This window comes from Dromiciops gliroides, chromosome 5, assembly GCF_019393635.1.
Source record: "Dromiciops gliroides isolate mDroGli1 chromosome 5, mDroGli1.pri, whole genome shotgun sequence".
NCBI classification, from domain to species: Eukaryota; Metazoa; Chordata; class Mammalia; order Microbiotheria; family Microbiotheriidae; genus Dromiciops; species Dromiciops gliroides.
In genome coordinates this window covers 211,871,214-211,894,807 of record NC_057865.1, presented here as the reverse complement: position 1 = coordinate 211,894,807, position 23,594 = coordinate 211,871,214, and the positions used below count along the sequence as shown (strand labels likewise).

The 23,594-nt window shown below is 40.8% G+C and overlaps 1 protein-coding gene across 1 annotated transcript; it reads right to left on the bottom strand.

The window, feature by feature from the left end:
- Nucleotides 1–16,851: 16,851 nt before the first annotated feature.
- LOC122728928 (E3 ubiquitin-protein ligase Mdm2-like) lies at nucleotides 16,852–18,633 on the bottom strand. Its single transcript, XM_043967631.1, has one exon. It carries the CDS (start codon nucleotides 18,631–18,633, stop codon nucleotides 16,852–16,854), a length of 1,782 nt encoding a protein of 593 aa, XP_043823566.1.
- Nucleotides 18,634–23,594: the final 4,961 nt, after the last annotated feature.

Genomic DNA, 23,594 nt, shown 5'->3' with positions numbered 1-23,594 from the left:
ATGGTACCTTTTAGCAAGATGTAGTTTTCTTCCTTATACCTTTTAATTAAATCTGTTTTTGCTTTTGCTTTGTCTGAGATAAGGATTGCTACCCTTCCTTTTTTTAAAATTTCAGCTGAAGTCATATATTTTGCTCCAAACTTTTACCTTTGCTCTGTGTGTATCTCTCTGCTTCAAATGTGCTTCTTGTAAATAACATATTGTAGGATTCTGATTTTTAATCCACTCTGCTGTTTTCTTCCATTTTAATGCAGAGTTCATCCCATTCACATTCACAGTTATGATTACTGTTTCCCTCCATCCTCTTTCCCCCTTTGTTTCTACTCTTTTTTCTTCTTTCACCCTATTCCTCCTCACCTATGTTTTGCTTCTGACCCCTAACTCCCTCAATCTGCCATCTCTTTTAGCAGCCCCCCTTCCTTTTTTTTTTCCATTTTCCTCCCCTGCTTACTCCATCCCTTCTATCAGTACCACTCTTTTCCCCTTACCCTTTTACTTCCTTAAAGAGTAATCTAAGTTTCTTTATTCAAATGGGTGTATATGTTATTCCCTCTTTCAACCAAATCTGAGGAGAGTAAGATTGAAACAATGCTCACCCCTCCCCTCTTTCCCTCTATTTTAATAGGTTTTTTTGTGCCTCATTTCATGATGTAATTAACCCCATTCCACCTCCAATTCCCTCTCCTCCCCCATTCTCCTTTTATTCTACCCCCAAGTTTCTTTATATCATCACATCAACATCAATTTAATAACAATACCCTAATAGAGATATTGACTTCAAGAGTTAAAAGTATTATCTTCCCTCATAGGGATTTAAACAATTTAACCGTAACTGAATAACTTCCCCCCGCCCCGTTTACCTTTTTATTTTTCTCTTGAGTCTTGTATTTGAAGATCAAATTTTCTGTTCAGTTCTGGTCTTTTTTTCAGGAAACCTTGGAAATCACCTATTTCATTGAATGTCCATCTTTTCCCCTGAAAGATAGTGATCAATTTTGCTGGGTAGTTGATTTTTTGTTGTAATCCAAGCTCCTTTGCCTTCCAGAATATTATATCCCAAGTCTTATGATCATATAATGTTGAAGCTGCCAGGTCCTATGTAATTCTGACTGTGGCTCCATGATATTTAAATTGTTTATTTCTAGCTGCTTGTAGTATTTTCCCCTTCACCTGATAATTCTGGAATTTGTCTACAACATTCCTTGGAATTTTCCTTTTGGGGGTCTCTTTTAGTAAATTACCAGTAGATTCTTTCAATGCTGATTTTTTTCCCTCTGAATCTACAATATCAGGGCAGTTCTAATTTCCTGGAATATTGTGTCTAGACTCTTTTTGATCATGGCTTTCAGGTAGTACAATAAATCTTAGATTCTCTTTACTGGATCTAATTTCTAGGTCAGTTGTCTTTCCAATTAGGCATTTCACATTTTCTTCTATTTTTTTTCAGTCTTTTGATTCTGCTTGACAGATTCTTGATGTCTCATGGAGTCATTAGATTCTATCTGCCCAATTCTAATTTTTAAGGCATCGTTAGTAAGCTTTTGCACCTCCTTTTACAACTGGCCAATTTCTTCTCCCCTCCCCAATTTGGCCAATTGTATTTTTTAAGGAATTGTCTTCTTTAGTCAATTTTTGTGCATCCTTTTCCATGCTGTGGATTCTTTTTTTCATAATTTTCTTGTGTAACAATTATTTTTCTCATTTTTTCCCCCTTTTTTCTTCTACCTTTCTCATTTGATTTTTTTTTTTGGTGAGGCAATTGGGGTTAAGTGACTTGCCCAGGGTCACATAGCTAGTGTGAGATTTAAAATTGGATATAAGAGCATTAAACTCCCCCTTTAACTTTTCCCTTATATATCTCCCAGATCACTAAGAAAAAGAAGCCTCTGAGCTTTAATCAGTGAGGGATGAGCTTTTATTGTTTGGGAGTTAATTAGATAACAAAAAGGTGATACCAATTAGGGAAATAGGAAAGTAGAAATACAAATGAATAATCTTAGATCTAAGCTTAGTCTATATTCTTTTACAAAACTCACCAAATCCCAAACTGCCTGCCAGGTTGAGAATCAGAGACAATCACCAAAGGTGTGTGCCACCAGGCTAAGCTGCAAAGCCAGAGAGATAGAATTTCTGTTCCACCCTCAGTTTTTAAACTGCCATCCCGGAAGCACAGAGTGCTTGGCCAGCTCTCTGGGCAGCAGTAGGTGCACAGCTGTTCGTCGTGGTCTCTTCCCCAAAAGGACAGTCCTTCAAAAGCCGCTTCAGTAGCATGTGCTCAACTCTCAAATGATTAAGCTAAAAGTTCCGTTTTTTACCACACTAGTAAGTGTTAAGTGTCTGAGGCCAGATTTGAACTCAGGTCCTTCTGACTCCAGGGCCCTCCTCATTTGATTTTTAAAAGCCTTTTTGAGCTCTTCCAACAAAGCTTTTTGGTCTTGAGACCATTTTGTCTTCTCCCTTGAGACTTTACATGTAGGTATTTTGACAATATTGTCCTCATCTGAGTTTATGTTTTGGTCTTTCCTTTCACCACAGAACCTGTCAATGGTAAGGGTCTTTTTCTGTTTCTTACTCATATTATAGCCTATTTTTAAACTTATAAAGTTGAGGTGTGGGTCTGGGGCACAGGGGCCACTGTTGCAAGCTTCTTGTGTTGGAGGATAGGGGCCTGGTCACTTGCTTTCTACTCTGAGGCCTCTGTCGCTTTTGGATTCGTCATCACTGTGGACTTGCTCCTTGTTCTGGGATGGCTTGACCAAGTCACTCCTGTCCCGTGGGTGCTTCTCAAGCTGGTAGTTTGCCCTCTCAGTTGGTGCTGGCAGGTCTTACAATGGCCTGTGGCACCACCAGCCTGCTGAGCCATGTGGAAATTTATTTTGATTTGGGGACCCTGCCTTTGGGCTAAGATTAAAAAGCCTTAGGCTCTCAGGGGTTTTTTCTGTGTGAGGGGCTGGTGCCCCTCCCCCTCCACTTCAGCTGAGCCCAAAACAAAACAAAACCCCATGGGCTTTTCAGGATGCCAGGTCAGACAGCTAGGGGGGGAAAAGCCCCAGCTCCCTACAGCCTGAGAGGATCTGCCCCAGAGATCCCAGGCTTGTCCTGCCAGGTCCTAGCATAGCCCCTGCAGAGGTCCCAGGTGCACAGCAGGGGACACGGGCCCCTTGAGCCCCGCTGGGCACAGCCCTAGTGCAGCCAGCGGATTAGCTTGGCATGTGCGGGGGAGCAGGGAGCCCGAGGTTTGAGGGGTAAGATAAGGAACATATATACAGGGGAGCTAGCAAGACAGTGGAGGGGGCAGTCAGCACAGAGGAGTTGGAGAAAAGGCTTTCCAGTTAAAAGGTAGAGAGAAGAGGACAGAGAGAAAAAAGATGGAGAAAAAGCTAAGAAAGAGAAAGCTGGAGCATACCCTAAGGCAAGAAGCAGCAACAGCCCTTATTATATTAAAAGCAGACAGGTTGTATAATTTGCATTTCTTTACACTTATCATTTACATTGATTTTTATAAATAAATTCTGCTTTATTTAATTAAGAGGCTTCTTAATCTTTTGCTTATCAAATTGGGAGCAGTTTGGAGAAATTTTGTGAAGGCCCATATTAAATTAATAGCAGTCAGATAGCCAGCCAGTCAAAAGTCCCCACATTAGTCCCCAGTCAGATTAGTTCCCCCAAATTAGGCCAGTAAGTTAAAATATTCCACAGCCAGGGCCAAAGGGCCTCACTTGTGCTGTGGTCAAGAGCCTCCTGCTGGTTTGCCCAGATGCCCTCAGCACTGTACTGCACTGAGTTGTGCTGTGCTCGCCTTTTGCTCAAGTAAGACTGACCTTTCCTGAAGTTTTCTAAATTATTTCAAGTTGGAAAATTGTGTGTCTGTCTTCTTCTAAGTTTTATAGTTTCAGAATCCATTTAGAGGCTTGATTTAATTTTGAGGAAAACTTGGGAGAGCTCAAGCAGCTTCCTGGCTTTTCCCTACTATCTTGGCTCTGTCCCAGTTATTATTATTATTAGCCTTTACGTATCAGGCTTCCAGTCAGGTTATAAATTCATTTCTTGAGCCTTCTACTTCTCTCCTGAGCTCAAGCAATGTTCATAGAGTAATATAGAAATATGTTGGTAATTGTTTAACAACTTGGTACTCAAAAAAATGAACACACTTTTAAGTTTAATATGAATAATTTATACTTTCAGGAGAACCTGATTTCAAATCCAGCCTCAGACACTTGACACATACTAGCTATGTGACCCTGAGAAAGTCACTTAACCCTCATTGCCTCCTCCCTGCCCCCAGTTATCCTGTAAAATCAGGATGAGGTTTCACTTGGTGATTTTTAAGATCTTAAAAATGAGCTATCACAAAATTTTAAGTGATTTTCCCTCAGGATCCAGTATGCCTCATGGCTAGAGTTTTTCTGAAAGGGAGAGGAGAGATATTAGTGAAAATGCATATGTAGATCAAGTAGATGAAGATGTAGATGTAGATTAAGTGTGTATATGTAGGAGGGTGGAACCAAGATGGCGGAGGAGAGGCTGTGACTCCCACAAGCTCCAGATAAACTGCTCCTCTCACTCCCAAATAATGTGGTAAAAACAAACAAAAAAACAGAGCAGCCTAGTGCACATAAGAACAGAGTGAGACTATTTCTCAACAAAAGAGGGTGATTCTGATCACCTACTGATCAGGCTGAACAGCTCAGCATGTAGTCTAGATCCAGCCAGGGACAGTGCTTCCAGAGACTGTCAGAGTCTTCAGCACCAGCAGCTTCTGAGGCTCCGATCACAGACTGGTGAAGGGGTTTGGCAGTAGGCCAGGGTGAAGTGGTGACAGTCTCTGCTGGAGTTGGGGCAAAGTGCCCTGGGTCTGAACCAATAGGCTGAATCGAGTGGTGGTGGCCCAGTGGGGGAGGGGCACAGGCAGGCCAAGCTTTGGAACGTAGAGAATCAGAGTTCAATCAGACTTCTGTTTCTGGGTCAAAGAGAAAGAAGCCCTGGTTACTTACAGGCCAGGCAGGCTGAAAAGAAGCCCAATTACCCCCCTGGGCTATGCTGTAGCTCAAACAGTGTGTCCTGGAATCAGTGCTACACTTTAAGAAGGAGTTAAAAACCAAGAAATAGTCAGCCAAGATGAGTAGGCAGAGAAAGCAGAAGACCATTGAAAACTTCTTTGGGGGAAAGGTAGACCACAATACACCCTCAGAGAAAGAAGACAATAATAGGGTCAAAGGTCCAACATTCAAAGCTTCCAAGAAAAAATATGAATTGGTCTCAGGCCATGGAAGTACTCAAAAGGGACTTTGAAGAGAAAGTAGGAGAAATAGAAGGAAGATGTAGAGAGATGTAGGAAAGAAGGGAAAGAGAAATGAGAGCAATGAAGGAAAGTCATGAGAAAAAAGTCAACAGTTTGAAAAGCCAAATGGGAAAAGAAATAGAAAAGCCCTCTCAAGAAAATAATTGCCTAAGAATTAGGATTGAACAAATGGAAGCCAGTGACCTTATGAGAAATCAGGACACAGTAAAGCAAATCCAATTGAATGAAAAAGTAGAGGGCAATGTGAAATATCTCCTTGTAAAAACAGCTGACCTGGAAAACAGATTCAGAAGAGATAATTTTAAAATCACTGGACTACCTGAAAACCATGACCAAAATAAGAACTTATAAACCATCCTCCAAGACATTGTCAGGGAAAATTTCCCTATTATTCTGGAAGCAGAAGGCAAAATAGAAATAGAAAGAATCCACTGATCATCTCTTGAAAGAGATCCCAAAAGGAAAACCTCCAGGAATATTATAGCCAAATTCCAGAGCTCCAAGGTCAAGGAGAAAATATTGCAAGCAGCTAGAAAAAAGGAATCAAATACTGTGGTGATCCAATAAGGCTAAAAAAAGATCTAGCAGCATCTACATTAAAGGAATGGAGGGCATGGAATATGATATTCCAGAGGGCAAAGGAACTGGGGCTACAGCCAAGAATCATGTACCCAGCAAAACTGATTATAATCTTTCAGAGAAAAAAATGAGATTTCAAGGAAAAAGAGGACTTTCAGGCATTTGTGATGAAAAGACCTAAACTGAATAGAACATTTGACTTTCAAATACAAGTCCCTGGAGAAGCATAAAAAGCTAAACAGGAAAAAAAGATTCATGAGGGATATTAAAAGATCAAACTTGTAACATTCCTACATGGAAAGATAATTCTTTGAACTCATAAGAACTATCTAAGTAAGGAATTCACAGAAGACACAGGTCTGAACTGAATATGAAAGGATGATATCTGTAAAGCATTTATGTTTTGTTCTTTGTGGGACAGACAGGGTGGGGTGTCTTATGTCTAGGGCCGGATTTGGGCTTGGGGCCTCCTTGGTCCAGGGCTGGTGCTTTTTCCACTGCGCCACCTAACTAACCCATGATGACATCTTTAAAATAGGGTTGAGGTGTAGGAGGAATAGAATTTGGGAGAGGGAAAGGGAGAGATGGTCTGGGGAGAGGAAACAAGAAAAAAGCTTATGGAGGGGAGGGAAACAGGGGGAAGGAGTTGGTGAGTGAGTGAACCTTAATATCATCAGAACTGGCTCAAAGAAGGACTAACATACATATTCAAGTATGTGTAGTAATATATTTTTGCCATGATGGAGGGGAGGGAGATAAGGGGTGGGGGGGAAGAGAGGAAGGAGGGAAGGGCAGATTGGGGGAGAGAGCAGTAAAAAGCAAAACATTTTAAAGGAAGATGAAGATGTTCTGCATTACTGCACAAATATGGCATATTGAATTGCTTGATTTCATAGAGAGGGTTGGGGAGGGAGGAAGCAAGAAAAATTTAGAACACAGAATTAGCTCAAAAACCTTAATCTCATCAGAGTGGGCTCAAGGAGGGAATAACATTCACACCAAATTGGAAGGAGTAATCTGTTTCATCCTACAGGAAATTAGGAGGGGAAGAGGATAAGGAAGGAAGGGTGAAAAAGGGGAATGCAGAACAGGGGAGGGGACAGTTAGAAGTAAAACACTTTTGAGGAGGAATAGGTTAAAAGAAGATAGAAGATAGAGTAAATATCATGGGAAGGGAATATGATGGATGGACATAGTTATGATGATTCATTATAATGGCAAGACATATGGTACCTACTTTGCTGGGATATTATGAAGAAAATTCTCTGTCAAGTTTAAGGTACTATATACAGGTTATGATGAACAGGATACTATCAGAAAAACCTGGAAAGCACTACATGAACTGAAGCAGAGTAAAATGTACTGTATACAAAATAACAGCAATAGTGTGAGATGATCTGCTGGGAAGCATGTGGTTATTTTCAGCAAGGCAATGATCCAATATAACCCTGAAGGGCTTATGAAAATTGCAACCCATCTACATAGAAAGAATTGATAGGTTTAGGTAACTTTAAACATTTTAATTGGGCCCTACCCAGAATAATATCCCAAGAGATGTTGAAAAGGTACACACAAATACTGATCCCATAACCACCCTTTCCTTCATAGATTGCCCCCATAGATTCTTTTGAATGATCCAAATAAGGAAGGGCTTTGGAGGAGACCTCGGGCTCTGGTAGAGCTGAAGGGCCCATCCATAGAAAAACCATCCACCGATCATGAAGCTCAGGTATACTTCCTGAAATTTACATGCTCCCATTTAAACCACAGGTTCCAATTCCCAATTTGTATCCATGATATATAGCCTTAAAGGTAAGTGGAAGAGGAAGTTTCCTTATGTTAGAAACCTTTTCAACCAACTTTGATGGGGTTGGATTTACATTGATGCTGAAAGGCCCATCAAATATTTCTCTCAGTCATCTGAAACTCCTTGCATCATCTAAGTTATGCTCTAAAAAGTTATGTTCTAAAAAAGTAACAGTAGAAATGTGTGTTACCTGGACATAATATATTTTCTCTAATTCTCAGATTATGAAATAATATTTGAATCATGAAAAGATAATAATAATAATAATAATAATAATAATAATAATAATGTAGGACAAGTATTAGTACTTCACTAGTAGGGGAGGTGTCTATTTAGGAAAGGCAAACCAATTGTGACAAGGAAAGGGAGGAGTGAAAGGGTACTAAAAGGGAAAATGTCACCAAAAACCAGATTTGGCTACAGATCTTACCCACAGCTATAATGCAGGATTTTTTATCTTTAATCAATGGGGCCTCCAAAATGGTTATTATGGTAAAAAGCATATAATATAAATGATGGCTAGAGCTTTAGGTGTGGAGTCAGAAAGACCTGAATTCAAATCCATCCTTAGACACTTATTAGCTGTGTAACCCTGGACAAGTCACTTAACCTTTGTTCACTTCAGTTTCCTCATCTGTAAAATTGTGGTGGTGGTTGTTATTAATAATAATAATAATTATTATTATAATAAAAATCTACCTCCCAGGTTATTGTAAGGATTAAATGAAATTATAATTGTACAGTATTTAGTAAAGTGCCTGGCACATAGTAAATGTTTATATAGTAAGCTATATAAATGTTAGTTTTATTATTAATATTATTATTATTATTTATGGTTAGGCTTTTTTAAGCAGCTATGTGACCCAGTTGATTAAGCACTGAACCTGGACTCAGGAAGATCTGAGTTAAAATTTGGACTCAGAAAGTTATGAGCTGTGTGACTCTGAATAAGCCATTTAACCTCTGTGTGCCTTGATCACTAGAGAAAGAAATTGTGAACCACTCCAGTATTTTTGCCAAGAAAAATATCATAGACAACATAATCCATGGGGTCATAAAGAATCAGACATGACTGAATAATTGAACGACAATAACAAGGCTTTAAATTTTGTTTTTGTTGTTCATAGTGTTCCAATAGTCCAATGATTCTTAAATTTATCAATCCTTTTTTGGGACAGTAGTTTTTGCTATGAGATGCCTTATATTTTCTTACTTTTTAAATCTTTTGACTTTATTTTGATAGTTTTGTTGTCTCATGGATATCTTCAATTTTCAGGGAGTGTATTGCTTGGACAAGGTTTTGTACCTTGTATCTAGTTGTTAATTTTCTCTTCAATTCTGTCTTCCATAGGTCTCATTTCTTTTCCATTTTCTCTCAAGGACATAATTTCATTTATAAAAACACTTTAAAACTCTTTTGGAAAACTTTTGCTTCCTTTCTTCCAAGGATTCTAGATGAGTTTGTGGCCAGGCTGAGTGTTGTTGTTGTTTGTTTGTTTTTCAGGGGCATTGAATTTGTGTGTCTTAGACATCTCTGCCACTATACTCATTGGGGCAGGGTTCTTTTTTGTTTGCCAATTCTTCTAGTATGCTTCCTGATTCCAGACTTGATATTGGACTCTGCCACACTTTTTGTCTACTTTGGCTTTTATATAGGAGGTATTTTGTGTTGTACTGTTCCAGGATCTCAGGGACAGGTTGGGGACCTGCAAGCTTTCAATGCTCCCTGAGTGGTTTAATCCAAGGCAAAGTCTGATTGCTGCCTCCTTGGTTTGAACTCTGCAGGTGTCTAGCCTGAGTTTTAATCAAAGCAACAGTAGAATGTTGCTGGACTCAGCCCCTATCAGCCAGCTAGGACATTGTGCTGGTTCAGAGTGATAGGAGGCTGCCCTCAGATCTGTAATTCCTGACCTGGTCTGGGCTAAAAATGAGATCTCATCAAAATGCAATTGCTTGTTCTCAAACTTTTTTCCTTTCTTTCTATACCAACTAGTTCCTCCTTACTTAAAAATGCCACCTTTTCCAGATCTCACACATCCCCTTCTCAGTCCTTCCTGGGTTTTTAACACAGACTAGATAGTGGGAAAGAAAGCAGCCACTTGGCACCTTTACCTATTATATTTTAATAAGAATGTGTGGAACACCTGGATTTGATGGAGCTGCCTTATTCTCCAAAAGTATTTTATGAAACCCTGGATTAATAGGAGCAAAATGTCCTTTGACTCAACTCCAAACTGAACCCAGATAGCTAGCAGATAAGTCCCTATCTGGTGACTTCTTTCCCAAGGACAGTAAGTCCCTATCTTTTTTATCTATCCATCCATCCATCCATCCATCCATCCATCCATCCATCCATCCATCCATCCATCCATCCATCCATTCATTCATTTAAAGTGTTGAGTTCCAAATTCTATCCCTCTCTCATTCCCGCCCTTCCTCCCTTCCCCCCTTCCCCTTTCCCAAAGGTTGCAAGCAATCAGCATAGGTTATACATGTGTAATTATGAAAAACATTACCATATTAGTCATTTTATGTAAAAAGGATCAAGTAAAAAAAAGAGAAATCTCAAAATAGTATGCTTCAGTCTGTGTTCAATCAATATCAGTTCTTTGTCTGGAGGTGGATAGTATGCTTCATCATTAGTCCTTTGGGATTGTCTGGGATCATTGTATTGCTGGGAGTAGTTAAACCATTCACAGTTGCTCATAGAACAATACTGCTGTCACTGTACACAGTGTTCTCCCAGTTCTGCTCATATCACTATACATCAGTTCATATGAGTCTTTCCAGGTTTTTCTGAAATTATCCTGCTTGTCATTTCTTATAGCACAATAATATTCCATTACAATCATATACCACAGCTTGTCCAGTCATTCCCCAACTGATGGACATTCCTTGGATTTCCAATTTTTAGCCTCCACAAAGAATTGCTATAAATATTTTTTGTATAATTTTTTTCCTTTTCACTTTTCCAGTTATTATTGTTAACTGTTTCCCTCCATCCTATTCCTTTCCCATAATATTTACTCTATTATCTATTTTCTTTCATCCTATTCCTCCTCAAAAGGGATTTGCTTCTGACTGTCCCTCCCCCAATCTGTCCTCCCTTCTTTTACCTCTCCCTTTTTATTCCCTTCCCCTCCAACTTTCCTTCAGGGTTAGATATATTACTCCAACCAATTGATTGTGTATGCTATTCCCTCCTTGAGCAAACTCTGATGAGATTAAGGTCTTTGAGCCAATTCTGATGAGTGTAAGGTTCATTTACTGCCCTGCTCCTCCTCCATCTCTCTACCTAAGCACTTCCTGTTTCTGTCATCTGGGATTTCACCGCATTCTAATTCTCCCCTTCCCCCTTCCCCCTTACCCAATGGATTTCTCTCACCCCTCAATTTTACCCTAAAGATGTCATCATGGGGCAGCTAGGTGACACAGTGGACAAAGAAGACACCCTGGACCCAGGAGTACCCAGGCCCAAATCCAGCCTCAGACACAAGACACTCACCCACTGTGTGACCCCAGGCATGTCACCCTACTCCAATCACCCCACAAAAAAGATAAACAACAAATACTTTACACATATCATCCCTTCATAATCAATGCACACCTGTGCCCTCTGTCTAAATTTATTTCTATTGTCTGGCCTAATACTGAGAAAGTTCTTATGAGTTAGACATATCATCTTCCCATTTAGGAATGTAAACATTGTAACCTTTTAATATCCCTCTTAATTTCTTTTTCCTGTTTACCTTTTTATGCTTCCCTAGGATCTTATATTTCAAAGTCAAATTTTCTATTCAGTTCAGGTCTTTTCATCATGAATACCCATTGAAATCCCATTTTTTACCCCTGAAAGATTATATTCACTTTTGCTGGGTAGGTGATTCTTGGTTGTAACCTCAATTCCTTTGCCCTTTGGAATATGATATTCCATGTCCTCTAATCTTTTCATGTAGAAGCTGCTAGATCTTGTCCTATCCTGACTGTGGCTCCACAGTACTTAAATTGTTTCTTTCTGGCTGCTTGCAGTATGTTCTCCTTGACCTGGGAGCTCTGGAATTTGGCTATAATATTCCTGGGAGTTTTCATTTTGGGACCTCTTTCAGGAGGTGATCGGTAGATTCTTTTGATTTTTATTTTACCTTCTGCTTCTAGAATATCAGAGCAATTTTCCCTGACAATTTCCTGGAAGATGATGTCTAAGCTCTTTCTTTGATCGTGGTTTTCAGGTAGTCCAATGATTTTCAAATTATCTCTCTTGGATCAATTTTACAGGTCAGCTGTTTTTACAAGGAAATATTTCACATTGACCTATTTTTTATTCATTTGAATTTGTTTTATTGTGTCTTGATTTCTCATAATGTCATTAGCTTCTATTTGCTCAATCCTCATTTTTAAGCAATGATTTTCTTCAGAGAGCTTTTGTACTCCCTTTTCCATTTGGTCAATTTGGCTTTACAAACTGTTGACTATTTTTTCCATGACCCTCCTGCATCACTCTCATTTCTCTTTCCATTTTTTCCTCTACCTCTCTTATTTTATCTTCAAAGTCCTTTTTGTGTGCCTCTATGGCCTGAGACCAATTCATATTTTTCTCAGAAGCTTTGGATGTAGGAGCCCTGATGTGGCTATCCTCTTCTGAGTATGCACCTTGATCTTCCTTGTCACTAAAGAAACTTTCTATGGTCCTCACCTTTCTCTGTCTGCTCATCTTGCCTGTATTTTAACTGTCTTTTAACTCCTTAAAGTGAGGTACTATTTCCAGGCTGCACTGTCCCAAGCTTCAGGGGGTTCCAGGTGGTATGATTTAAGGAGGATTAGGTTCTTCACTCACCTGGCCTGTTCCCTGGTCCATAGATAACCCCAGTCCAACTTGCTAATTAACCAGATAGCAAGACTTTGTGTGCTGTGGTTATTAGCTTCAATGAGCCTGTATGGAGGGGTACACCCCCACCTGGGCCACCACCACTCAAGCCTACTTCCTGGTTCCCAGCAGGGATGAAAAACCCAAGTCTGCTTCAGTGCCAGCAGAGACCCCTGTAATCTCTCCCCAGCCAACCACTCAGCCCTCTCACCAGACAGTGAGCTTAGTTCCAGATGACACTATTGCTGCAGCTGATTTAGAGGCTCTGGTAGTCTCTTTCCCTGGCTTAGCCTGCCTGAGACTGGGTCTGTGTTGGTGTGACCATGGGCTTGGGCTCTACTCCTGCCCTGACATAGCATCCCCTCCTTCCAATCTTCTAGGCCTTCTTTGGCTGGAAAATGACCTCCGCATGTTCTTTTGTGGGTTTTGCTGCTCCAGGAATTGTCCTATGGCAGTTTTTGGAGGGTTTTTTGGAGCAATTGTGCCATGAGTTTTGAGAGCTTCCTGCCTTTCCTCTGCTATCTTCAGTAAGTTCCTATCTTGTGGGGACATCTGAGCATCCTCATCCTTGAGAAATTCATTTTTTGGAATCATGTAATATTATCATAGTGTTTCTTTATTTCCTACATACTTGTTATACCTGAAATTGCTAAACTACTTTGCATTACATCCATTCTTACAATATTTGCTTCTGGGTTTATTTGTATCATGCTAATGAAACTAATAATACCCTATAACCAGTGAACGAAGAAATCTTATATAACCTCAGAAAGAGGGAGTCTTTGAGTTCCTTCTTTGAAATGGGTCTAGGCATGATTCATGCCTGCTTGTTCTTGGGACAAATAAACTGGTACTATGTTTTTCCTGTCTGTCTCTGATCTGGTTTTTCCTGTAGGAGAGATTATGAAAATAATTTCTCTGATCTGTTTTTAGGTTTCTTGGTTTTTTTCTGTAGGATATAGGCATATAAACAAAATTTGACACATAGTACCCCATTATGGGTCTGAGAGTGATCCTTATGGAATTTAGGACCTTCTCTTGCCTTGGTGTATAATCTTTCCCTATATGCTGCAGTGTTCTATCTGTAGTATACTCCTGCCTCAACAAAGTCCCCAGTGTCAGTAGACATTTCTATATTTTTCCCTATGCTAACTGGGCCCAGACAAAGTATCACTGTGATTTTTTTCTAAATTTTGCTATCAGATTTGGTGATTCTTCTTTTTTTTTTCTTCTTTTTTCTTTTCTCTTTTTAAAAAATTCTACTTTAATCAATTAATTAATTCCTTTCTTTCTTTCTTTCTTTCTTCATTCATTTACTTTTTAATTTATAATTTTCCCTACCTTACATGTAAAATCAAACATAGATATTTTTTTTTTGGTGGGGCAATGGGGGTTAAGTGACTTGCCCAGGGACACTTGACACAGTAAGTGTCAAGTGTCTGAGGCCAAATTTGAACTCAGGTCCTCTTGAATCCAGGGCCAGTGCTTTATCCACTGTGCCACCTAGCTGCCCCCCAAATAGATTTTTAAAACCTTATATTCCAAATTCTCTTCCTTCCTCCCTAACCCCCCTTAAGAACTCACACAATTCAATATGTTATACATGTACAGTCATGCAAAACAAAGCAGACAAGAAAACTTTAGAAAAAGGAACTTACAATATCAACAGCAAAATATACTTCCATCTCTATTCAGATACCATCAGTTCTTTCTCTGTAGATGGATTGCATTTTTCATAAGTCCTTCAGAGTTGTCTTGGATCATTGTATTGCTGAAAATAACTAAGTCATTCACAGAAGATTGTCTTACAATATTGCTGTTATTTTGTATACCATACATTTCACTTTGCATCAGCTCATGTAAGTCTTTCTAGGTTTTTCTGATATTATCCTGTTCATATTTTTTAAATAGTAAACTACATTTATATAGTGCTTTAAATGGAGATTTCCTTGCAAAACACCCATGAGGTTGATTATTGCAACAACAATAATATCTTACACTTATATATTACCTTATACCTGACAAAGAATTTCTTCACAATAGCCCAGGAAAGTAAGTACCACCACTACCAGTACCTCCATCATCATCATCGTCATCCTACTTTGCTCTTGACTCTGCTTCAAATTTTTCCCAGTTACTATTGCTACCTGTGTTCCCCTCTACCTTATTCACTCCCCATGATATTTACTCCATTTTCTATCTTCTTTTACCTTATCCCTCCTCAAAACTGTTTTGCTTCTGACTGCCCTTCTCCCAATCTTCCCTCCCTTCCTTCACCCCTCCCCCCTTATCCTCTTCCCCTCCCACTTCCCCAAAGGGCAAGATATATTACTATACCCACTTGAGTGTGTATATTATTCCCTCTTTGAGTCAATTCTGATGAGAGTAAGGCTCATTCACTCCCCCACTTCTCTGCCTCATCTCCCCCTCCACTCCATTAGCTTTTTCTTGCTTCTTTTATGTTAGATACTTTACTCCATTCTGCCTCTCCCTTTCCCTTTCTCCAAGTGTGATTCTCTCAACCCTTAATTTTATTTTAAAGACAGCATCATGGGGCAGCTAGGTGACACAGTGGACAAAGCACTTGCCCTGGACCCAGGAGGACCTGAGACCAAATCCAGCCTCAGACACAAGCCACTTACCAGCTGCTCAACCTTAGGCATGCCACATCACCCTGACTGCCCTGCAAAACCCCCCAAACAAACAAAAAAACCCCAAATGTGTTAAACAAAAAATAAATGCTTTACAGATATCATCCCTTCACATTCTGTTCCCACCTTTGCCCTATATCTAAATTTATTTCTTTCAGCTGCTCTAATAATGAGAAAGTTCTTATGCATTAGAAGTATCATCTTCCCATGTAGGAATGCAAACAGTTTAAACTTTCAACCTCCCTCATGATTTCTTTTTCCTGTTTACCTTTTTATACTTCTCTAGGGTCTTGTATTTGAAAGTCAAATTTTCTATCCACTTCAGGTCTTTTCTTCCCAAATGCCTGAAAGTTCTCTTTTTCATTGAAGTCCCATTTTTCCCCCCGAAAGATTATACTCACTTTTGCTGGGTAGGTGATTCTTGGTTGTAACCCCAATTCCTTTGCCCTCTGTAATATCATATTCCATGCCCTCATATCCTTTCATGTAGAAGCTGCTAGATCTTGTACTATCCTGATTGTGGCTCCACTGTGCTTGAATTGTTTACTTCTGGCTGCTTGTAACGTTTTCTCCTTGAGAGGGAGCTGTGGAATTTGGCTATAATATTCCTGGGAGTTTTCATTTTGGGATCTTTTTCAATTTCTATTTTTCAATTTCTTCTGCTTCTAGAATATCAGGGCAATTTTCCCTGACAATCTCTTGGAAGACGATGTCTAAGCTCTTTTTGTGATTGTGGTTTTCAGGTAGTCCAATAATTTTCAAATGACCTATCCTGGATCTATTTTCCAGGTCAGCTGTTTGTTCAAAGAGATATTTCACATTGCCCTCTATTTTTTCATTCCTTTGTATTTGCTTTATTGTGTCTTGATTTCTCATCATCATTAGCTTTGATTTGTTCAATCCTAATTCTTAAGCAATTATTTTCTTCAGAGAGGTTTTCTATTTGACTTTTCAAGCTATTGACTTTTTTTATGACTTTCCTGCATCTCTCTCATTTCTCTTTCCATTTTTCATCTACCTCTCTTACTTTTCCCTCTATCTTTCTTACTTTATATTCAAAGTCCTTTTGTGAGCACTTCTATGGCCTGAGACCAATTCTTTTTTTTTTTTTTTTTTTTTTTAGTGAGGCAATTGGGGTTAAGTGACTTGCCCAGGGTCACACAGCTAGTAAGTGTTAAGTGTCTGAAGCCGGATTTGAACTCAGGTACTCCTGACTCCAGGGCCGGTGCTCTATCCACTGAGCCACCTAGCTGCCCCTCTTATTTTTTGGAAAGCTTTGCATATAGGAGCTTTGTCTTTGTTATCTACTTTTGAGGGTGTATTTTTTTTTTTCACCAACAGCATAACTTTATTAACTGGTTGCTACAGCAATCACCCCATCACCATCGGGCCTTCCCCAATGAGAAGGCAGCAATCCTTGAACAAGAGAACTAACTAGCCTGGGCTCTCTCTCTCTCAGGCCAAGTGCCCCCAGCCCCGCCCAGCTATCACTACAAAGGGTACAAGTGTCAGAGGCAGGATTCTCTCCAGATAAACAAAGCACTATAAGGGACTAACCTAATTTTTTCTTTGGACAAAGGGGACCAAATGGAAGCTGGGCCCAGCCCTTGGGAAGGCCTGAGCCTGGGGTGGTGGTGGGGGGGGGTGTCTAGAGCAAGTAGATGAAAATGATATGGTCGATGGGCAATCGGCACACGGGGCAGGGCTTACGGCGTTGCCGCAGCTTGGAGGCACACATGAAGCAGGTTACCACGTGGCCGGTGACACCGTGCACCATGCAGCAATCCTTGGGTTCGCTCAGACAGAGGATGCAAGGCTCCTGGAAATTCATACTGTGCCTGGTGCCTACCTGGAACGGGGCGGGAGGAGAGTCCCCAGAGGCGCCCTGGGAGCAGGGTGCCAGCACGGCCTGCTCAGGGGGCTCTTGGGGGTTGCTCCCCTGTGCCGGTCTTCCACCTGTCTGAGCGTGGGAAGGACCGGGCTCCCAGTCGATCCCACTGCTGCTGGGCTGCTGCGGCTGGGCAGGGTCCCCCTCCGCACACGCGCCCTCCAAGGTCAGCTCCTCCCGTTGCGGATTAATGGCGAAGTCCTCAGAATCCAAGGAATCCACGTCATATTCCACACTGAAGCGGTCTGAAGCAGAGTCAGCCTGGTTGTCCGGGCTTGAAGGGCGGCTGCCTCCACAGCAGCCCCCACTTGAGTGAGAGACGCTGCTCTTCAATTTCTTACAGTCTCCCGATGGACGCGGCTCATCCACATTGTTTTCTGCTTCACATGGTCTTCCAGAAGTAGCCAGTCCAGTGTCCACAATGGGGGGTGGATGCTCTTCCCCTGGTTCCTGCATTGGCTCCTGACTTGACGGGTAGGCCTCTGAAATAGGGCTTAAGCTGTGCACAGAGTATCTGCCACTCGGGTAGGCGATACTGCTTTTGGCTTCCTCAGGGTTTCCTGCTTTTCCACAAGGCATCTCCTCCACACTAGCTTCTATTTCACTTGGTGGTCTTCCAGAGGAGGCAGATGGTATAATGTCTACACTGGGGAACAGATGCTCTTCCCAGTCTTCTTGCACGGATTCCGGACTTGAAGAGAAAGCCTCCAAGTCATTCTCCTGTCCAGGGCACAGGACACTGCATATGTCGCAGTCATCAAACAGGAGAGAAACGCTGCTGTCGGATTTCTTCCGTTTTCTCAGCTGTCTGCAAGGCGATTCATCCGAACTATCCTCGGCTTCACATGGTCGTCTTCCAGAGGAGGTGGCCAGTCCAGTGTCCACAATGGGGGGTGGATGCTCTTCCCCTGGTTCCTGCACTGGCTCCGAAGTTGAAGTGATGGACTCGGAGGGACCCGGACTGTTCTGCCCAGGGCCTGTGCCACCAAGCACACCACATCCATCAGATGAGAGAGGAAGGCTGCTCTCTGACATTGCCTGGCTTCTAGGCTGTGTACAAGGCAATTCATCCATACCGTCTTCTGATTCACTTGATGATCTCTCAGAGTTAGGTGGTGTAGTGCCCACACTAGGGGATGGATACTCTTCCCATAGTTCTTGTACCAATTCCTGGTGTTCACTCTCCAATTCGTACAGATTTCTGGTCTCTTCCCTTGACCCAAATGGACTAGTGGATTCTGACAGATCAACTTCTATCAAGTTTCTAGAGATCATTGAACACAATTTCCTGTGCTCGCTCATGGAGAAGCTGGAAGCTCCAAACACATCTCCAAGAAGGTCATTAGAGCAACAGACAATATGTGGCTGTATTTTATCAAATAATCCCTTTGCCTTGATATATTCGCCAAGATAGAATAAAACCTGGTCGTAGGTAAACGTGTCCCTGCGGGCACCGCCGCCCTGGAGCACCCTCAGGAACAAGGGCTGGGGTATGAACAGAGACTTTCCGGAGGGTCCCTCAACTGGGTCCGAAGAGTCCATGGCTACACCGCTGCTTTGCAGAGTCCCTCAAGTTATGTGAGCGAGGGTGTATTTTGATCTTCCTTGTCAGCAAAGAAAGTTTCTATGGTCTGTATCCTTTTCTGTCCATTTTGTTAGCCTGTATCTTGACTTTTAACTCCTTCTTAAAGTGGGGCACTGCTTCCAGGATCCAGTGTCCAAAGCTTCTGGGGGTCCTATGTGACACAATTTAAGGAGAGGCACATTCTATACTCTCTTGGCTTATGCTCTGTAAATAACCCCAGGCCTACTTGCTCTTTAACCTGGAAACAAAAAATCTGTTTCGCTAACTCCAGCGAGGCTCTGCCCCTCCCCCATCTGGACCTCCACTCGATTGCTTCCTGATTCCCAGCATGTGCAAAACAACAGAGTTCCACCTCAGCACCAGCAGAGACCCCTGTAATCTCCCCCTGGACAGCAGCTCAGCCCTCTCTGCAGACCCTGAACTGAGTTCCAGGAGAAGCTGTCACTGTAGTTAATTTAGAGGCTCAGGGGGTCTGTTTCTCTGGCATGGCTTGCCTGAAGCTGGATCTGTGTTGGCATGGCCCTGGGGCTGGATCTACATGGTGCTGCTGTGGGACTTGCCTCCACTCTCACCCTGGTACAACAGACCTTTCCCACCAACCATCTAAGCTGTATTTGGCTGAAAAATGATCTCACACCATCCTATTGTGGTTTCTGCTGTTCCAGGAATCATTATGGCATTATTTCCAGGTTGTTTTTTTTTTCAAGATCATGTGGGGAATACCAAGAAGTTACTACCTTTCCTCTGCCATCTTGACTCCACCCCTCCTGGTGACTTTTCTATATCTGTTTAGAGGAATTGTGGAAAGGAGCTCACCTGCATTGCTTCCTGCTACTTTACAGTCTTGGCTCCAGATCAAAGGACTTTTTCTAGGAGTTAGTAGATATTTTCACAAATTTAAGAACAATGCTTCTGTTGTTAAAACATTGAATGATTTCACAGATACTTAAAAGTTGGAAGATAGCCAGAAGAAGGAGGCAAAACAGGCCAATTTGTTTTAAAACAAACCAAGCCCTTGGATCCTGATAGATAGAGGTGAACATGCACGAAGACTTGATCAACTTCTTCATATGTGTACCAATATTGAACTATGCAGAAAAATTCTCAAAATAGATACAAATGGACTTTTTCACTTTTTTTGCAGGGCAATGAGGGTTAAGTGACTTGCCCAGGGTCACACAGCTAGTGTCAAGTGTCTGAGGATGGATTTGAACTCAGGTCCTCCTGAATCAAGGGCCAGTGCTTTATCCACTGCATCACCTAACTGCCCCCACAAATGGACTTTTAATAGAAAACTTTGAGTAATTCCTATTGTGAAAATTGGAGCAAAGTAGAATCTTTGAAATTGAGACACAGGATATATGGTAAGCCTAGAAAGGGAGGAGCAAACATATAATGACCCTCATCAGAACTAGAAGGAAAACTAAATAAAAATACACGCAAATTCTGTCTCTCCATACATACATGCATACATGTACACACATATATAGAGGTATACACACATACATAAATCATCAAAATCATTAAAGCAATTGGTAGACACAGGAAGAGTGATGAGAGGTACCTAAAGGGGAGGGCAAAGTTGGAAGTGTAAGGGTCACAAGCAAAGCAAATAAACTATAGAGGACAGACTATGATGGGCAGATTGAGAGAGGAAAATAAGGGTAAGGCTCACTAATTTGGATCTAAATTGGGCAGAGTCAAGATGGCAAAGGAAAGGCAGTGAGCTCTTGAAGTCATGACACAATCGCTCCAAAAAACATCCAAATAATGCCATAGGACAATGCCTGGGGCAGCAAAACCCACAGAAGAATGTGCTGAAATCATCTTCTAATCAAGAATGGCTTGGAAGATCAGAAGAAGGGAGCTGCTATACTGAGACAGGAATGGAGCCCAACCCCACAGTCACCCTGACACAGATCCAGTCCCAGGAAGGCTTCACCAGAGGAGACCTCCAGAGCCTCTGAAGCAACTGAAGCACCAGTGTCGTCTGGAACTAAACTCAGTCTGGTGAGAGGGCTGAGCCCTTGGCAGGGGGGAGACTACAGGGATCTATGCTGGTGCTGAGGCAGAACTTGCAGTTTTTCAACCATGCTGGGAACCAGGAGGCAGGCTTAAGTAGCAGTGGCCCAGGTGGGGGAGGGGCACAGGCTCATCTGAGCTGAGAACCACAACACACAAAACTGGTTGATTAGCAAGTTTGTCTGGGGTCCTCTATGGACCAGGGAACAGACCAGGTGAGTGAAGAACCTGATTCTCCTTAAATCATACCACCTGGGACTTCTGAAACTTGGGATACTGCAGCCTGGAAACAGTGCCCCACTTTAAGGAGCTAAAAGTCAAGTAAAAGAAAGGCAAGATGAACAGACAGAGAAAGGTGAGGACCATAGAAAGTTTCTTCAGTGACAAGGAAGATCAAGGTGCATGCTCAGAAGAGGATAGCAACATCAGGGACCCTATATCTAAAGCTTCCAAGACAAATGTGAATTGGTCTCAGGCCATAGAGGTGCTCAAAAAGGACTTTGAAGATAAAGTTAGAGAGGTAGAGGATCTAGATTGGATAAAGAGATAAAGTCAAAGAGTAGGCCCAGAACAATTTAATCATGTATCAGTAGTGTTAATAGCAATTCTTTTCTTTTACTAACTTCTTTTTCCTTGTCTGGATAAGGGGGATTTTGAGGAAAGATAAAATAAAATTATAATAGGATGTGATTAAAGAAAACTCCTACAATAATAAAAACTGTGAATTGGGTCAACTTACCCTTTAAAAGGAAGAGGATGATAGAGTGAATTAGAAAGATTTCAATAATGTACTTTTTTTTTTTAAGTAAGGCAATTGGGGTTAAGTGACTTGCCCAGGGTCACACAGCTAGTAAGTGTTAAGTGTCTGAGGCCGGATTTGAACTGAGGTGCTCCTGACTTCAAGGCTGGTACTCCATCCACTGCGCCATCTAGCTGCCCCAATAATGTACTTTTTTTAAAAAACACACACACATACTAAAAACATAAAGATTAATATAGAGTCTATATAAAGGGGTGGGGTAGAATTTTTTTTGATGCCTCAGCTGAATTTTTTAAATCAGACATGACAATATTGACCTCAGATAAAGCAATAGTGAAAAAATGGATATGGTGAAAAGAAATTAACAAGAAATTTATGTTATGTTTAAAGTCACTATAATGAAATAATATCAGTACAAGTAGATATGCACTGAATAGAATCCAGATACCCAAACGAAAAGATAATAGAACCATAGTGAGAAATATGCCACAAAACAATAATTATTGAGGATTCTAATGTGTCTCATAGATTTAGACAACTATATCTAAAAGATAAATAAAACTGGGGGAGAATGAATTTCACTAGTTTATCACAAACTATTCAGTATATCATTCAAGTTTTTCTAATACAATGTTTTCTCCAAAACTAAAATGATTAGGGATACCATGAATTTTCTTATAGTTGATCTCTCATACCTTGTCTCTCATATGAGCCACTATCCAATCTAGAACTTCTGTCATTGTGGCCTCATTGTTCTGAGTCTGGATGTCAATGCCCTCAGGAAGTAGAGAATCTTTCTGGTCTCTGTACACTCAATTCATGTAAACTTGAAGGAGAATCATAAATGTATACTGAAATCCTTCCAAGTAAATACAACATCCCTGGCAAGGCTCATCCACCAATATATAGTGGAAGAAAAAAAAAACTTGGTGAAACCAATAACCTTATTCAATTTACCTGGGCTTAGGCTACCTGATCTACCATGTCAATCAGGTCTGGAAGGGTATATCAATAAGCATAACAACTTTATTCAGCTCCTGATAATCTATTGTAATTCAGGAGATACCATTCACCTTCTGCACCAATTAGATAGGGTAAATTTAAAGGTAGTTTACATAGCAATGTATTTTAGCTGCCTCCCCCAAAATCTTTGTGGGGTATGCAATTTATTGAAAAGTGACTAGAAGGGGAAGCAGAGGGTATAAGGAGCATTGATGGTTTTTCTATAACTAACATCTTTTTTTTTTTTAACTCAAATCCATTCTACAGTATTTACTCTTGTGTTTTTCTCATGTACATATTCTCTTCTTCCTCTGAAAAGACAAGAAAAAAAAAACAAGAAAAGATGCTTTCCCTAATAGTTAATCCCTTTAAATCTTTTTTTCTGATGTGAAACTGTGGCTTCATTGTTTACAGAGGCCTCTTTAAGAAAAACATACTTTCTCCTAGCTGGAACAGATGGAAGGTTAAATTAAAGGAAGCTTTAATTAAATCACATTATTGCATAGTCATTAGAGGGCTAGAATTGGGACCAGGAAAGGCTTAGATTCAGATCCTTCCTCTTACAAGTACTGACTGTATGATTTGGGGCAACCCCTGTACCTCTCTGAGCCTTAGTTTTCTCATTTGTAAAAACGACAATGCTTGTAGCATCTGATTCACAGGATTGTGGTAAAGCTCAGATGAGAAAATATTTACAAAATGCTTCATAAATTTTAAAATGATGATGATGGTGATGCCTGTCCTAGCAGCTGATTGCTTGCTGTGACCTGGAAATGGCAGGAAAGGGGAGAACTAGTTAGCAATCATCTCCTCTGCCAAAATTACTTTTATCCCCTCATTCCCTCTCCCTTTCCTGTCTTGGTTTTGCAAGGGTTTTTGTTTTGTTTTGGTTTATTTTGGGGTTTTTTTGAGGGTTTTTGTTTTTGTTGTAAATTTCCCTGTGTTTTTTAAAACTCTGTAGGTATATAAGAATACTGCTAGAAGAGGTTGTAGTAACTGCCAGATCATTCTTTCCCTAGAATCAAAGATTCCCACACCAGAAATGTGAAAGAAAAGAAAATCATAAATATGATACTCAACACAGTCTTGACCCTAAGCAACAATTCTCATGAACTGTAGGAATTAAGGAAGGAC